General features: G+C 59.1%; 2 protein-coding genes across 2 annotated transcripts in view; one reads left to right on the top strand and one right to left on the bottom strand.

Annotated features, from left to right (window-relative positions):
• Positions 1-13,596, bottom strand: part of LOC102459190 (intraflagellar transport protein 172 homolog) — a 112,651-nt gene extending 99,055 nt beyond the window's left edge. The window contains 3 exon segments of the mRNA XM_075915731.1: positions 7,392-7,504; positions 8,889-9,032; positions 13,414-13,596. Of these exon segments, the coding sequence (XP_075771846.1) occupies positions 7,392-7,504; positions 8,889-9,032; positions 13,414-13,452 (296 nt within the window). The 5' untranslated portion in view covers positions 13,453-13,596.
• A 136-nt stretch (positions 13,597-13,732) lies between these two features.
• Positions 13,733-17,321, top strand: part of LOC102451466 (low density lipoprotein receptor adapter protein 1-like) — a 46,463-nt gene continuing 42,874 nt past the window's right edge. The window contains 1 exon segment of the mRNA XM_075915732.1: positions 13,733-13,955. Coding sequence (XP_075771847.1) covers positions 13,871-13,955 — 85 coding nt within the window. The 5' untranslated portion in view covers positions 13,733-13,870.

Raw genomic sequence — 17,321 nt, forward strand, 5'->3', positions numbered from 1 at the left:
ACATTTTTGTCCCTCACTGCTTCTTTTACATGGTGGTTAAGCCACGGTGACACTGTTTTAGGTCTCTTGCTATGTTTTTTAACTTGGGGTATACATTTAAGTTGGGCCTCTATTATGGTGTCTTTAAAAAGTTTCCATGCAGCTTTCAGGGATTTGGCTCTAGTCACTGTGCCTTTTAATTTCTGTTTAACTAACCTCCTCATTTTTGTGTAATTCCCCTTTTTGAAATTAAATGCCAGGGTGCTGGACTGCTGAGGTGTTCTTCCCACCAGAGGAATGTTGAATGTTATTATTTTATGGTCACTATTCCCAAGCGGTCCTGTAACGGTTATTTCCTGGACCTGATCCTGCACTCCACTCAGGACTAAATCGAGAATTGCCTTTCCCCTTGTGGGTTCCTGCACCAGCTGCTCCAAGAAGCAGTCATTTAAGCCATTGAGAAATTTTCTCTCTGCTTCTCTTCCTGAGGTGACGTGTATCCAGTCAATATGGGGGTAATTAAAATCCCCCATTATTATAGAGTTCTCTATTTTGGTAGCCTCTCTAATCTCCCTCAGCATTTCAATGTCAGTATCACTGTCCTGGTCAGCCTTTGCTTCAACAAGTGGATGAGAAGCTGGATATAAGTCAACAGTGTGCCCTTGTAGCCAAGAAGGCTAATGGCATATTGGGGTGCATTAAGAGGAGCATTGCCAGCAGACCTAGAAAAGTGATTATTCCCCTTTATTCAGCTCTGGTGAGGCCACATCTGGAGTACTGAGTCCAGTTCTGGGTCCCCCACCACAGAAAGGACGTGGACGCATTGGAGAGGGTCCAGTGGAGGGCGACCAAAATGACTAGGGGGCTGGAGCACATGACCTATGAGGAGAGGCTGAGGGATTTGGGCTTATTTAGTATGCAGGAGAGAAGAGTGAGGGGGGATTTGATAGCAGCCTTCAACTTACTGAAGGAGGTTCCAAAGAGGATGGAGAAAGGCTGTTCACAGTAGTGACGGGTGGCAGAACAAGGAGCAATGATCTCAAGACCTTGGGGGGAGAGGGGGCGGGTCTAGGTTGGATATTAGGAAAAACTATGTTATTAGGAAGGTGTTGAAGTTGGAGGTCCTGCTTTGGTCAGAGGACTGGACTCAATAATCTCTTCCAGCCCTGGGATTCTAGGAGTCTATGACTGGAAAACCTGCCACACAGTGACAGACTCATGGAGCTCAATCTATTTAGCTTAACAAAAGGAAGATTAAGAAGTCACTTGATTAGAGTCTATAAGTACCTCAACAGTGAACAAGCATTTGATAATGGGATCTTCAGAGAAAGCTCTAACCAGATGCAGGTGTTGGAAGACTTATTTGTTAATAGTGAGAGTAATTAACCATCGAGAAAATTACCAAATGTCATGGTGGATTATTATCGCAGGCAAGCTGTCCATCAAGCCTGGATGCTTTTCTAAAATATCTGTTCTAGGAATTATTTGGGGGCAGGTCCCTGGCATGTGTTATACAGGAAGTCAGACTAGATGACCACAGAGGTCTCTTCTGGCCTTGGACTCTATGAATTTATTTAAAAAATGGCTAATTTATAGTTATTACCATTGAAAGCAGCCTTGCGACTTAGGCTGTTGTTTGGGTCTCTCCCCTGCTACATGGTCTCATGGCAGTGAGTCTGGACACTAAGCAGGCACAGAATTCTCTTACTCTCTGTAGGAGCTTTCATGAGGCAACAGGAACATCTCCCTGCAGAGAGAGAAAGTGGTGCCCAAACAGCTCCCTAGAACCACAGGCAGGAGAGCAGACCCTCAAGGAAAGGGAAGAAGCAGGTCTTTAAACCAAAATGCAGGACAATGTAGCACTTTAAACCAGTTACTTGCCAGAACAACTGTAGTTCTCATAAGCAACAGACTCCAGAGATCCATAGGAGGGGACGTATGTGTCCTGCATGCATCAGCACATCTCTCAAACAGCAACATCCATTGGGGCTGTGCACGTGCCCATTTCCTTACCTCAGCATACGCAGGAGAACGTGGCTGATCTACATATGATTTGCAGGAGTCACAGCTTGAGAGAGGAGGGATGTGACTTCTGCCACATTACTACTAGGGATGTGAATAAGTAACAGATTACCCAGTGAGCATCACCCTTACTGCTTGCTGCTTATCGGGTAACAGTTAACCAGTTCCCTGGTGGCAGTCCCCCCTCGGTGGCCTGCTGCAGGTGGAAAGAAGCTCCAGCCCTACCAGGTCCCCATACACATCTGCGAAGCGGACAGGGGACTGCAGACAGGGGAGTTGAAGAGGGAGAGCAAAGCGACCCCACCGCCGAAGAGGCTACCCGGTGAGAGTACAAGCTGTGGTGTGAGTGTGTGTGTGTGTGCCTGACTGTTTGAATTTTACAGTTTGAAGTGTGAATTGAGTCTGATTCCAGGTGAGTGCTAGCAGTTTCAGTTTCAGCTTCTGTGGCAGTTGGGACTGAGAGCCTGCCATTGTTCCCTTGATTGCCTCTGATTAGCCTCAGGCTCAGCCTTCCCCTGTGTGACTCAGAAGGGGGCAGGCCTGACCTAGGCAAGCAGGCTTTAAAAAGCTAGAGCAGTGCGACCAGGGAAGCGAAGTGGACAGGGGACTGCAGACAGGGGAGTTGAAGAGGGAGTTGAGCAGAGGGAGTGACTGATGGTGATGAAGACCCGTAGCGCTTGTGCCAGTACTTCTCCTGTCTCCTCCACCTGTGCCTGTATCCAGACAGAGAACCTGAGCATGGATGCCTCTACCCAGGTCCTGGTGTGGTCTTGCTGTATTTGTGGCTTGCAATTCCCACTGAGTGATCTCCAGGCTGGGGGAGACAACCATTGTGAAAGGTGCCTGCTGGTGGAATCTCTCAGGCAGCAGGTGGGAGAGCTACAGGAGGAGGTGGCCAGGCTGAGGAGCATTCGAAGCCATGAGGAATTCCTGGATAGTATTCCTGTGGAGTCCACGGAGGTCACTGTCGTAGGATGTGGGACTATTGACCAGCCACGTATGGAGGAGGCGGTGGTGCAGGGTGAGCACTGGCAGCTGGTTACTTCCGGCAGCAGGCAGTGTTCCACTCCTGCTCCTAACCCTCCCACTGTGTTACATAACCGTTACACTTTACTTTCAGCAGGAGACAAGGAGTCACCCCCCACAGTGGAGGAGACCAGGCCTTGCACCACCAAGGTTGAGCAGTCTCCTGCCACCACTGCGAGGAGGAAACGTAGGGTAGTGGTGGTTGGAGACTCTCTTCTGAGGGGAACGGAGGCACCCATCTGTCGCCCTGACAGCTCATCTCGAGAGGTATGCTGTCTGCCAGGGGCCCGTATCCGAGATGTTACGGAGGCATTGTCGAGGATTATCCGGCCCTCTGACTACTACCCCATGCTACTCATCCACGTGGGCACAAATGATACTGCCAGGTGTGACACTGAGCGGATCAAGTGTGACTACAGGGCTTTGGGAGTACTGGTGAAGGAGTTTGGAGCGCAGGTGGTATTCTCTTCTATCCTTCCTGTCAAAGGTAGGGGCCCGGGCAGAGAGAGGTGCACTCTGGAGGTGAATGCCTGGCTGCGACGATGGTGTCACCAGGAGGGATTCGGCTTCCTTGATCACGGGGTGCTCTTCCAGGAAGGACTGCTTGGCGGAGATGGAGTTCACCTTTCCAGGAGCGGGAAGGCCTTGTTTGGACACAGACTGGCTAACCTTGTGAGGAGGGCTTTAAACTAGGTTTGTCGGGGGCAGGTGAGCAAAGCCCACAGGTAAGTGCTGAATGTGCGGGACTGGGAGATGGGTTGGAAATGGGGGGGACTACGGCCTATAATGGCAAGGAGAAAGGAGGGTCAGGGCACAACAGGGAGGCAAGATCAAATCAGTATCTTAGATGCCTATATACAAATGCGAGAAGTATGGGTAATAAGCAGGAAGAACTGGAATTGCTAACCAATAAATACAACTATGATATCATTGGTATTACAGAAACCTGGTGGGATGGGACGCATGATTGGAATGTTGGTATGGAAGGGTATGGCTTGCTCAGGAAGGACAGACAGGGAAAAAAGGGAGGAGGGGTTGCCTTGTATATTAAAAATGTACACACTTGGACTGAAGTGGAGATGAATGTAGGAGATAGCTGTGTAGAGAGTCTCTGGATTAAGCTAAAAGGGGTAAAAAACAAGGGTGATATCATGCTAGGAGTCTACTACAGGCCACCTAGCCAGGTGGAAGAGGTGGATGAGGCCTTTTTTAAACAATTAACAAAACTATCCAAAGCCCAAGATTTGGTGGTGATGGGGGACTTCAACTATCCAGACATATGTTGGGAAACTAACACAGCGAGGCACAGGCTATCCAATAAGTTTCTGGACTGCATTGGAGACAACTTTCTGTTTCAGAAGGTTGAAAAAGCTACCAGAGGAGAAGCTGTTCTGGATTTGGTTTTAACAAATAGGGAGGAACTAGTTGAGAACTTGAAAGTGGAAGACAGTATAGGGGACAGTGATCACGAAATAATAGAGTTCATGATCTTAAGGAAAGGTAGAAGGGAGACCAGCACAATTGAGGTTATGGATTTCAGGAAGGCAGATTTTGATAAGCTCAGAGAACTTGTAGGTAAGGTCCCATGGGAAGCAAGACTGAAGGGAAAAACAACTGAGGAGAGTTGGAAGTATTTCAAAGGGACGTTGTTAAGGGCCCAAAAGCAAACAATTCCGCTGTGTAGGAAAGATAGAAAATATGGCAAAAGACCAGCTTGGCTTAACAAGGAGATCTTGCACAATCTCAAAATAAAAAAGGAGTCTCATAAAAAATGGAAACTAGGACAAATAACAAAGGATGAATATAGGCAAGCAACACGGGAATGCAGGGGCAAGATTAGAAAGGCAAAGGCACAAAATGAGATCAAATTAGCTACAGGCATAAAGGGAAACAAGAAGACCTTTTATAAATACATTAAAAGCAAGAGGAAGACCAAGGACAGGGTAGGCCCACTGCTTAGTGAGGAGGGAGAAGCAGTAACAGGAAACTTGGAAATGGCGGAGATGCTCAATGACTTCTTTGTTTCGGTCTTCACCGAGAAGTCTGGAGGTGTGCCTAACGTAGTGAATACTAGCAGAGAGAGGGTAAGTTTAGAAGATAGGATACACAAAGAACAAGTTAAAAATCACTTAGGAAAGTTAGATGTCAGCAAGTCACCAGGTCCTGATGAAATGCATCCCAGGATACTCAAGGAGCTGATAGAGGAGGTATCTGAGCCTTTAGCTATGATCTTTGAAAAATCATGGCAGACAGGGGAGATTCCAGAAGACTGGAAAAGGGCAAATATTGTGCCCATCTATAAAAAGGGGAATAAGAACAACCCAGGAAACTATAGACCGGTCAGTTTAACGTCTGTCCCAGGGAAGATAATGGAGCAGGTAATTAAGGAAATCATATGCAAACACTTGGAAGGTAATAAAGTGATACGAAATAGCCAGCATGGGTTTGTGAAGAACAAGTCATGCCAAACTAATCTGATAGCTTTCTTTGATAAGATAACGAGCCTTGTGGATAAGGGACAAGCGGTGGATGTCATATACCTAGACTTTTAGTAAGGCATTTGATACGGTCTCGCATGATATTCTTATTGATAAACTAGACAAATATAACTTAGATAGGGCCACGATAAGGTGGGTGCACAATTGGCTGGATAACCGTAGTCAGAGAGTGGTTGTTAACGGTTCTAAATCCTGCTGGAAAGGGATAACAAGTGGAGTTCCTCAAGGGTCTGTTTTGGGACCCATACTGTTCAATATCTTCATCAATGATGTAGATATTGGGATAGAGAGTACGCTTATTAAGTTTGCAGATGATACCAAACTGGGTGGGGTTGCGACTTCTTTGGAGGATAGGGACATAATTCAGAATGACCTTAGCAAGTTAGAGAAATGGTCGGAGGTAAACAGGATGAGGTTTAATAAAGAGAAATGCAAAGTGCTCCACTTAGGAAGGAACAATCAGTTCCATACATACAAGATGGGAAGCGACTGTCTAGGAAGGAGCGTGGCAGAAAGGGATCTAGGGGTCATAGTGGACCACAAGTTGAATATGAGTCAACAGTGTGATGCTGTTGCAAAAAAAGCAAATATGATTCTAGGTTGTATTAACAGGTGTGTTGTAAGCAAAACTCGTGAAGTCATTCTGCCGCTCTACTCTGCACTAGTTAGGCCTCAGCTGGAGTACTGTGTCCAGTTCTGGGCGCCACATTTCAAGAAAGATGTGGAGAAATTGGAAAGGGTACAGAGAAGAGCGACAAGAATGATTAAAGGTTTAGAGAACATGACCTATGAAGCCAGGCTTCATGAACTGGGCTTGTTTAGTTTGGAAAAAAGAAGATTAAGGGGGGACATGATAGCGGCTTTCAAATATCTAAAAGGGTGTCACAAGGAGGAAGGAGAAAATTTGTTCCTCTTGGTTTCTGAGGACAGGACAAGGAGTAATGGGCTTAAAGTGCAGCAGGGGAGGTTTAGATTGGACATTAGGAAAAAATTCCTAACTGTCAGGGTGGTCAAATATTGGAATAAATTGCCAAGGGAGGTGGTGGAATCTCCCTCTCTGGAGATATTTAAGAACAGGTTAGATAGACATCTGTCAGGGATGGTGTAGACGGGGAGGGCGGGGTGCTGGACTCGATGACCTCTCGAGGTCCCTTCCAGTCCTATGATTCTATGATTCTATGATTGATCTGCCAACCGGCAGCCTGCCCCATGCACCTTGGCCAGGAGCTGGCTTGGAGCCCTGTGCGCTGGGGACTGTTCCAGCTGGGCTGGGGGGTGTCCCATCCAGGATCCCACTTATTCAGTTAACCAGTTAAATGTTACAGCCTGCAGTGGAGCAGGAAAGGCACAAGCCATGAGACAAAACAATATGCCTGAGGGGGCTGAAGATCCCTGTCATTCGTATAGCACTGAGAAATGCCAAACTTCTGCAAAAGGGAGCTGAATTCTGATTGCTCCCAACTGTCCCTCCAAATGAGGAGCAGACGTGTCTGCTCTCCTTATAAGGCCCCTGCAAGAGTCAGAGGGCACAGAGAAGTAGAAAGGGTGCACACGAGCCCTATGATCTACTCCTCCAGACTTCCAGCTGGCATACACGCAGCAAGGATCTGGCAGGTTGCACTTGAAGAACTTTTATGCTCTTGGACAGAACCACTCAGTGTAACCAGGGAAAAACTGGGGACTACAGTTCAGCGTTGAGTACGACATGATTTGAAGGGGAGGTGAGAGCAAGTGAGTGAGAGATCTGGCTAAACACTAGGGCAAAAACCCTGAGTGTGAAGAACACACTGTACATTTCCAAACAGCCTGCGGCACTGGCAGAAAGGGGGCACCACACACACAGGGACAATACATCAAGGAGCTCACCAATCCTCTCCGATCTTATAGACGTAAATGATGTTGTCTGTTTGTCCAATGGCAATTTTGGTGGAGTCAGGAGAGAACGCCATGCCTTTCACCACGTAACTCTTCCTGCCATACTGGGGAGAGCAGAAGGAAGGAAACATGAACTGAGGATGAAGTTAATAAAACATGTCCCAGAAAAACCTCAAGACAGACTCAGAGTAAGGGTCACAGGTCAGCCCCGTCAGTGATGTAAAGGCCCATACAGGATACAAGCCAAACCCATTCCTATCCACCTTCATGGTGTGAGCTTCCTGCAGTTATGGACTACACTGATCTAGTGCTTCCAGGCACGTGGCTGTGGGTCATTGCTCCTACATTCAACATCTAGCAGGGTGGTTAATGAGAGTAACTAACCACTGGAACTTCCCAAGAGTCATGGTGTAGTCTCTGTCACTGACAATTTTCCAATCAAGACTGGATGTGTTTCTAAAGCTCTGTCCTAGGAATCAGTCTAGGGACGTTCTCTGGCATGTGGTCTACAGGCCAGACTACATGACCACAGTGGTTCTTGCTGGCCTTAGGATCTATGGAATGAGGGTGGGCCAATGTGAGCAAGATGACCCAGGCCAGCAATGTTATTACTTTATGGTCACTATTTCCAAGCAGTCCAGTTATATTTACCTCTTGAACCAGACCCTGTGCTCCACTCAGGACTAAATCAAGAATAGCCTCTCCCCTTGTGGGTTCCAGAACCAGCTGCTCCAAGAAGCAATCATTTAAGGTATCAAGAAATTTTATCTCTGCATCCCGTCCTGAGATGACGTGTACCCAGTCAATATGGGGATAGCTGAAATCCCCTGCTATTATCGAGTTTTTTAATTTGATAGCCCCTCTAATATCCCTTAGCACTTCATAGTCACTATCTCGGTCTTGAGCAGGTGGTCAATATATCCATACAGCTATATTCTTATTATTGGAGCATGGAACTACTACCCAAAGAGATTCTATGGAACATTTTGGTTCATTTAAGATTTTTACTTCATTTTCTTTCATATATGGTGCCACTTCCACACCAGCATGACCTGTTCTGTCCTTCTGATAGATTTTGTACCCTGGTATGATTGTGTCCCATTGGTGGTCCTCATTCCACCAAGCTTCTGTGATGCCTAGTATATCAATATCCTCCTTTAAAACTAGGCACTTCAGTTCACCCATTTTGCTATTTAGATTTCTAGCATTTGTGTATAACCAGAAGTAATTATACAGAACATTTCTTGAACATTCCCTCCCCAATTCTCTTTACAGTGGCATAGGGGCCATATATTTGTACACAACAGTTGGGGCTGTGCTTTAGGACTAAGCAGAATACGGCATAACATTTCAAGCTGCTAGGAGCCCTCTGAGAAGTATGGAACAACTTCCGAGTTGCTCTGCTACTGCAAAAATCCACCCTGCAGTGTCTCTCAGCCCTAGCGCACACAGTGTGCCTGGTCACATGGAAAGAAACAGTCTCCTTACCTTGGCATCAGCAGGCTTGGTAGAGAATTTGTCTCTTCTTTCTCCATGCTCATCATACAGAAGCACGACCCTGTCCACGGTGCAGACAGCGAACTTGGCGTTGTTGTATGACCAAGCCATGCAGGTGACCTTGGCAGCACCATCCTGGGAGAAACCTGTCACTAGTCTTGAGCAGCCCCAAGAGGGCCCAGTGCCAGCTGCCTCTGGGGGTGGGTGGCGCCCAGGCAGGTCCCTCAGTTGCCTCAGGGGGCGAGGCCGGTCTCCAGGGGGGGCCCAGGCAGGTTCTCCAGCTACCTCGGGGGGGGGGGGTCTCAGAGGGGGGGGCCCAGGCAGGTTCTCCAGCTACCTCGGGGGGGGGGGCGGTCTCAGAGGGGGGGCCCAGGCGGGTTCTACAGCTACCTCAGGGGGCGGGGCCGGTCTCGGGGGGGGGGGGGGCGGTCCCTCAGCTGCCTCAGGGGGCGGGGATGTTCTCGGGGGGGGGGGGCAGGCGGGTTCTCCAGCTACGTCAGGGGGCGGGGCAGGTCTCCGGGGGGGGGGGGGCCCCAGGCGGGTTCTCCAGCTACCTCGGGGGGGGGGGGGGGGGCCGGTCTCGGTGGATGGGGCCCAGGCGGGCTCTCCAGCTGCCTCGGGGGGCGGGGCCGGTCTCCGGGGGGACCCGGGCGGGCTCTCCAGCTGCCTCGGGGGGCGGGGCCGGTCTCCGGGGGGACCCAGGCGGGCTCTCCAGCTGCCTCGGAGGGCGGGGCCGGTCTCCGGGGGGACCCAGGCGGGCTCTCCAGCTGCCTCGGGGGGCGGGGCCGGTCTCCGGGGGGACCCAGGCGGGCTCTCCAGCTGCCTCGGGGGGCGGGGCCGGTCTCCGGGGGGACCCAGGCGGGCTCTCCAGCTGCCTCGGGGGGCGGGGCCGGTCTCCGGGGGGACCCAGGCGGGCTCTCCAGCTGCCTCGGGGGGCGGGGCCGGTCTCCGGGGGGACCCAGGCGGGCTCTCCAGCTGCCTCGGGGGGCGGGGCCGGTCTCCGGGGGGACCCAGGCGGGCTCTCCAGCTGCCTCGGGGGGCGGGGCCGGTCTCCGGGGGGACCCAGGCGGGCTCTCCAGCTGCCTCGGGGGGCGGGGCCGGTCTCCGGGGGGACCCAGGCGGGCTCTCCAGCTGCCTCGGGGGGCGGGGCCGGTCTCCGGGGGGGCCCAGGCGGGCTCTCCAGCTGCCTCGGGGGGCGGGGCCGGTCTCCGGGGGGGCCCAGCCGGGCTCTCCAGCTGCCTCGGGGGGCGGGGCCGGTCTCCGGGGGGACCCAGGCGGGCTCTCCAGCTGCCTCGGGAGGCGGGGCCGGTCTCCGGGGGGACCCAGGCGGGCTCTCCAGCTGCCTCGGGGGGGGGGGCCGGTCTCCGGGGGGGCCCAGGCGGGCTCTCCAGCTGCCTCGGGGGGGGGGGGGCCGGTCTCCGGGGGGGCCCGGGCGGGCTCTCCGCTGCCTCGGGGGGCGGGGCCGGTCTCCGGGGGGGCCCGGGCGGGCTCTCCAGCTGCCTCGGGGGGCGGGGCCGGTCTCCGGGGGGACCCGGGCGGGCTCTCCAGCTGCCTCGGGGGGCGGGGCCGGTCTCCGGGGGGACCCGGGCGGGCTCTCCAGCTGCCTCGGGGGGCGGGGCCGGTCTCCGGGGGGGCCCGGGAGGGCTCTCCAGCTGCCTCGGGGGGCGGGGCCGGTCTCCGGGGGGACCCGGGCGGGCTCTCCAGCTGCCTCGGGAGGCGGGGCCGGTCTCCGGGGGGACCCGGGCGGGCTCTCCAGCTGCCTCGGGAGGCGGGGCCGGTCTCCGGGGGGGACCCAGGCGGGCTCTCCAGCTGCCTCGGGGGGGGGGGGCCGGTCTCCGGGGGGGCCCAGGCGGGCTCTCCAGCTGCCTCGGGGGGCGGGGCCGGTCTCCGGGGGGACCCAGGCGGGCTCTCCAGCTGCCTCGGGGGGCGGGGCCGGTCTCCGGGGGGGGCCCAGGCGGGCTCTCCAGCTGCCTCGGGGGGCGGGGCCGGTCTCCGGGGGGACCCAGGCGGGCTCTCCAGCTGCCTCGGGGGGCGGGGCCGGTCTCCGGGGGGACCCAGGCGGGCTCTCCAGCTGCCTCGGGGGGCGGGGCTGGTCTCCGGGGGGACCCAGGCGGGCTCTCCAGCTGCCTCGGGGGGCGGGGGCCGGTCTCCGGGGGGGCCCAGCCGGGCTCTCCAGCTGCCTCGGGGGGCGGGGCCGGTCTCCGGGGGGGCCCAGCCGGGCTCTCCAGCTGCCTCGGGGGGCGGGGCCGGTCTCCGGGGGGACCCAGGCGGGCTCTCCAGCTGCCTCGGGAGGCGGGGCCGGTCTCCGGGGGGACCCAGGCGGGCTCTCCAGCTGCCTCGGGGGGGGGGGCCGGTCTCCGGGGGGGCCCAGGCGGGCTCTCCAGCTGCCTCGGGGGGGGGGGGCCGGTCTCCGGGGGGGCCCGGGCGGGCTCTCCGCTGCCTCGGGGGGCGGGGCCGGTCTCCGGGGGGGCCCGGGCGGGCTCTCCAGCTGCCTCGGGGGGCGGGGCCGGTCTCCGGGGGGACCCGGGCGGGCTCTCCAGCTGCCTCGGGGGGCGGGGCCGGTCTCCGGGGGGACCCGGGCGGGCTCTCCAGCTGCCTCGGGGGGCGGGGCCGGTCTCCGGGGGGGCCCGGGAGGGCTCTCCAGCTGCCTCGGGGGGCGGGGCCGGTCTCCGGGGGGACCCGGGCGGGCTCTCCAGCTGCCTCGGGAGGCGGGGCCGGTCTCCGGGGGGACCCGGGCGGGCTCTCCAGCTGCCTCGGGAGGCGGGGCCGGTCTCCGGGGGGGACCCGGGCGGGCTCTCCAGCTGCCTCGGGGGGGGGGCCGGTCTCCGGGGGGGCCCAGGCGGGCTCTCCAGCTGCCTCGGGGGGCGGGGCCGGTCTCCGGGGGGACCCAGGCGGGCTCTCCAGCTGCCTCGGGGGGCGGGGCCGGTCTCCGGGGGGGGGCCCAGGCGGGCTCTCCAGCTGCCTCGGGGGGCGGGGCCGGTCTCCGGGGGGGGCCCAGGCGGGCTCTCCAGCTGCCTCGGGGGGGGGGGCCGGTCTCCGGGGGGGCCCAGGCGGGCTCTCCAGCTGCCTCGGGGGGCGGGGCCGGTCTCCGGGGGGGGGCCAGGCGGGCTCTCCAGCTGCCTCGGGGGGCGGGGCCGGTCTCCGGGGGGGCCCAGGCGGGCTCTCCAGCTGCCTCGGGGGGGGGGGAGCGGTCTCCGGGGGGACCCAGGCGGGCTCTCCAGCTGCCTCGGGGGGCGGGGCCGGTCTCCGGGGGGACCCGGGCGGGCTCTCCAGCTGCCTCGGGGGGCGGGGCCGGTCTCCGGGGGGACCCGGGCGGGCTCTCCAGCTGCCTCGGGAGGCGGGGCCGGTCTCCGGGGGGGACCCGGGCGGGCTCTCCAGCTGCCTCGGGGGGGGGGCCGGTCTCCGGGGGGGCCCAGGCGGGCTCTCCAGCTGCCTCGGGGGGCGGGGCCGGTCTCCGGGGGGGGCCCAGGCGGGCTCTCCAGCTGCCTCGGGGGGGGGGGCCGGTCTCCGGGGGGGCCCAGGCGGGCTCTCCAGCTGCCTCGGGGGGCGGGGCCGGTCTCCGGGGGGACCCAGGCGGGCTCTCCAGCTGCCTCGGGGGGCGGGGCCGGTCTCCGGGGGGGCCCAGGCGGGCTCTCCAGCTGCCTCGGGGGGCGGGGCCGGTCTCCGGGGGGACCCAGGCGGGCTCTCCAGCTGCCTCGGGGGGCGGGGCCGGTCTCCGGGGGGGGGCCCAGGCGGGCTCTCCAGCTGCCTCGGGGGGCGGGGCCGGTCTCCGGGGGGGGCCCAGGCGGGCTCTCCAGCTGCCTCGGGGGGGGGGCCGGTCTCCGGGGGGGCCCAGGCGGGCTCTCCAGCTGCCTCGGGGGGCGGGGCCGGTCTCCGGGGGGGGGCCAGGCGGGCTCTCCAGCTGCCTCGGGGGGCGGGGCCGGTCTCCGGGGGGGCCCAGGCGGGCTCTCCAGCTGCCTCGGGGGGGGGGGGAGCGGTCTCCGGGGGGACCCAGGCGGGCTCTCCAGCTGCCTCGGGGGGCGGGGCCGGTCTCCGGGGGGACCCGGGCGGGCTCTCCAGCTGCCTCGGGGGGCGGGGCCGGTCTCCGGGGGGGCCCAGGCGGGCTCTCCAGCTGCCTCGGGGGGCGGGGCCGGTCTCCGGGGGGACCCAGGCGGGCTCTCCAGCTGCCTCGGGGGGCGGGGCCGGTCTCCGGGGGGGCCCAGGCGGGCTCTCCAGCTGCCTCGGGGGGCGGGGCCGGTCTCCGGGGGGGCCCAGGCGGGCTCTCCAGCTGCCTCGGGGGGCGGGGCCGGTCTCCGGGGGGACCCAGGCGGGCTCTCCAGCTGCCTCGGGGGGCGGGGCCGGTCTCCGGGGGGGACCCAGGCGGGCTCTCCAGCTGCCTCGGGCCTTACCCCGTCCCGCGGCAGGGAGTTCCACAGGCCCCTAAGCGACCATATTCCGCAGGGCCAGGTCTTAGCCCCGCCCCCACCCTTAGGGCCGCGGACTCCCGGGTCCGCCCGCAGCTGCCCGGGGGGCTCACCTGGGGGGTGAGCAGCGTCCGCACGTGCCGCAGCTGCATCCCAGGGCAGCCCGCGCGCTAGGCCCGGGCCCGGTCCGGCTCCGCGTCTCCCGCCTCTGCTCGTTGCCCCGGTAACAGCCCGCCGCCCTCAAGCAACAGACGACACGCGCACACCTAGCGCACAAACTACGTCACAGGGCCCGACCTGCATCGCGCATGCGCCGAACCGGGCGACGCCTCAGGGCGGCGGAGGGATTATGACTAGACTCCGCCCTCCCGCTGCTTAGCCACACCCACAAGGCCCGCCTCTCTCTGACGCGAAGTCCCGCCCTCCGACGCAAGCCCCGCCCATGGCCAGGCTCTCTGGCAGCAGGCCCCGCCCTCGCAGCCAGTTGCGCGCGGGATCGCCCGCCCCCAGCGTGTTCCGGGGCCCTGTGGGGGAGCGCGCGCTGCCTGCGGCCCCGCCCGAGCCGCGGGGATGGAGGCGCTGCGGGCGGCGGGCCGGGCCGTGCTGCGGAGCCCGCGTCTCGCCCGTCACGGCCTGGGGCTCTGCTGGCACCGCAGTGAGTGAGGGAGGGACAAGGCGGGGTGCTGAGGTGAAGGTGGAGGTGGGGGGGGTGGGGGTGCTGAGGTGAGGGCGGGGTGCTGAGGTGAAGGTGGGGCGGGGTGGGGGTGGGGGTACTGAGGTGAGGGCAGGGTGGGGTGGGGGTACTGAGGTGAAGGTGGGGCGGGGTGGGGTGGGGGTACTGAGGTGAGGGCGGGGTGGGGTGGGGGTACTGAGGTGAAGGTGGGGCGGGGTGGGGTGGGGGTACTGAGGTGAAGGTGGGGCGGGGTGGGGTGGGGGTACTGAGGTGAGGGCGGGGCGGAGGTACTGAGGTGAAGGTGAAGGTGGGGCGGGGTGGGGGTACTGAGGTGAAGGTGGGGCGGGGTGGGGTGGGGGTACTGAGGTGAGGGCAGGGTGGGGCGGGGGTACTGAGGTGAGGGCGGGGCGGAGGTACTGAGGTGAAGGTGAAGGTGGGGCGGGGTGGGGGTACTGAGGTGAAGGTGGGGCGGGGTGGGGTGGGGGTACTGAGGTGAGGGCAGGGTGGGGCGGGGGTACTGAGGTGAGGGCGGGGTGGGGGTACTGAGGTGAAGGTGGGGCGGGGCGGGGGTACTGAGGTGAAGGTGGGGCGGGGTGGGGTGGGGGTGCTGAGGTGAGGGCGGGGTGGGGTGGGGTACTGAGGTGAAGGTGGGGCGGGGCGGGGTGGGTGTACTGAGGTCGGGGTGGGGTGGGGTACTGAGGTGAAGGTGGGGCGGGGTGGGGTGGGGGTACTGAGGTGAGGGCGGGGCGGGGGTACTGAGGTGAAGGTGGGGCGGGGTGGGGTGGGGGTACTGAGGTGAGGGCGGGGTGGGGTGCTGAGGTGAAGGTGGGTTGGGGTGGGGGTACTGAGGTGAGGGCGGGGTGGAGTGGGGTGCTGAGGTGAAGGTGGGGTGGGGGTACTGAGGTGAGGGCGGGGTGGGGGTACTGAGGTGAAGGTGGGGCGGGGCGGGGCGGGGGTACTGAGGTGAGGGCGGGGCGGGGGTACTGAGGTGAAGGTGGGGCGGGGTGGGGTGGGGGTACTGAGGTGAGGGCGGGGTGGGGTGCTGAGGTGAAGGTGGGTTGGGGTGGGGGTACTGAGGTGGGGGCGGGGTGGGGGTACTGAGGTGAGGGCGGGGTGGAGTGGGGTGCTGAGGTGAAGGTGGGGTGGGGGTACTGAGGTGAGGGCGGGGTGGAGTGGGGTGCTGAGGTGAGGGCGGGGTGGGGGTACTGAGGAGAAGGTGGGGGTGCTGAGGTGAGGGCGGGGTGGGGTGGGTGTGCTGAGGGTGGGAGGCAGTGAGAGTACAGACTTGGACTTGCAGGTTGAATCATGCTAGTGCAGCTCCTTTTTCTTTCACTCAGGTGAGGCTGGTAAGGGTGGAGCTGGGGTGGGACATCGAGGAGATGAAAGCAGCAGGCAGGGTTGTGGGGCCCAGTAGAGTCTTGATATATGGGTCCTTCCTTCTCCTCCAGCTCAGGTGGGGGCAGTGAGTGCCAGGTGCCCTAGGAGCAGGGGGTAGCCATGGCAGTGCTGGGGAATGAGTGACTGTGGCCCATATCCCTAGCTCGCAGGGGCTAGGGTCTAAGCATGGCTGCCAGGCTGCAGATACACTATGAGTCTGGGCCCCAATCTCATAAAGTAGGAGTGTCTGTAGCACTGACACTTGGATCCTGAAATACTAGTTTGGGATCCCTGCTTCTCTCTGCAGTCAGAGATGACCCTGCACTCAGATTATTGGGCAGTGAGTAAAAGGGGCAGTGGGCATCTCTCCAAATGCTGCTGTCTCCTCACTCAAAGACCACAATGACCTGTGGCTTGAGGTGAATGAGGTCTTGACAGCAGGTCTCCCTCGAGGTGTGTGAGATGTTCAGGGATGCACAGCAAAGCGGGGGGAGGGGGGAAGCTGCTGCTGGATTGGTAACTGTACCAATGAGGAACCAACATGTGTTTCCAGTCTAGGGCTGCTTGTTGGCTGGTCAAGAGGAAGAGGGAGATGTTGACTGTGCAAGGGGCCTTGAGTAGGGAGAGCTGAGTGGAGCAATGGGGGTGGTAAAAGGGGAGGGGGCTGTGATGGAGAAGGGGCATTGAAGAACAGAGCTGGGGAGTTGAATGATGAAGCTACTCTTTCCTTGCTCTTAGTGGCTTGGCCTGTGTCTCTTGAGAAGGGGGCTTTATGCTCTCAGATGGGGGTGGGCAGGCCTGGCTGTTTTCAGGAGGAGACTGTGTGGAGCCTGAATGCTGTGATGAAAGTACCTTGTACTCCAGGCTCTGCTCTGCCTCTGTAGAGTGCTTTTTTTCCAGACCCCTAGCTCCCCAGAGTGCAGATGAAAGTGGAACTCTTGGTGGTAGCAGGCACATGTTGCTAAGATACAGGAAGCTGTGCAAGCTCAGCAGCCTCCTCTCTCCTGAGAGCTGCAAAGAATGAGAAGAGCTAAAGTAACCTAGCAGGTGGCCTGAGCCAGCATGAGACCAAGCCCACAGTAATGGGTAGCGACCTCACACAGATGCACCCTGACACTCCAACAGAGATGAGCTACCGCTGATCCATAATCATGCAGGTAGGGAGCACACAGAGCTGGAAGAGTCATGATGTGGGCCATAGTCACGGAGCCAGCCTGACCTGGGGGATGACTGCCCAGCAATATGAGAGAGTCTGGGGGAAAGAGAGTTGCTAGCCTGGCCCCATATATTTAGTTTTCACTTACAGATAAATCCTCTCTCTTCTAACTAGCAGTTTCTTGCCCTACTTTTTGAATCAAGGTCACTTCAGCTCGGGAAAGAAACTGCAGGAAGCAAGTGACTATGTGGGTTTCCCAGGAAGGCTGATTCTGTCCAGATGGTTCTGTTCTCTGCACAAGGCTGTTCTCCCATTGAGTCATGCCTGCCATGCACTTCAAGCATTCTCCTTGTTAAGTGCCTTCTGCCTCTTGTACCTGCTTAGAAACAGGAACCTGGATCCTTGGGTTGTGGGCCATGAGGGCTCAGTTCAGATCCTATCCAATCAATGCCATATGAAGCTATTACCCTGGACCCCAGCTCAGTTTCTGCTCATATGCCCCTCTTCCCATGCTCAGATGTTTGCAGATATGCAGCATTTCTGTGGGAAAAGTGTAGTTTGAGCTTTGCCTAGAAGGGAAAGGCCCTGGAAAGTTTTAGCAGAATTGCAGGGGAGTGAAAAGTGCATGAACAGTGAAAAGTAGGGCAAGAAACAAGTGTGTTCCTTTTGCTTTAATCACACTTTTATCCATGGTAAGCTGCCTTGGGATCGTGACTAGTAATTCCTTCATTTGGTCTCCAAGTTATACATCCAGCACATGCGGCTCGCTCTCTCATCCCCACTTATGTTCCATATTCACCATTGTGTCATGTTCC

Source organism: Pelodiscus sinensis, unplaced genomic scaffold (genome assembly GCF_049634645.1).
Source record: "Pelodiscus sinensis isolate JC-2024 unplaced genomic scaffold, ASM4963464v1 ctg89, whole genome shotgun sequence".
In the NCBI taxonomy this organism is placed as follows: domain Eukaryota; kingdom Metazoa; phylum Chordata; order Testudines; family Trionychidae; genus Pelodiscus; species Pelodiscus sinensis.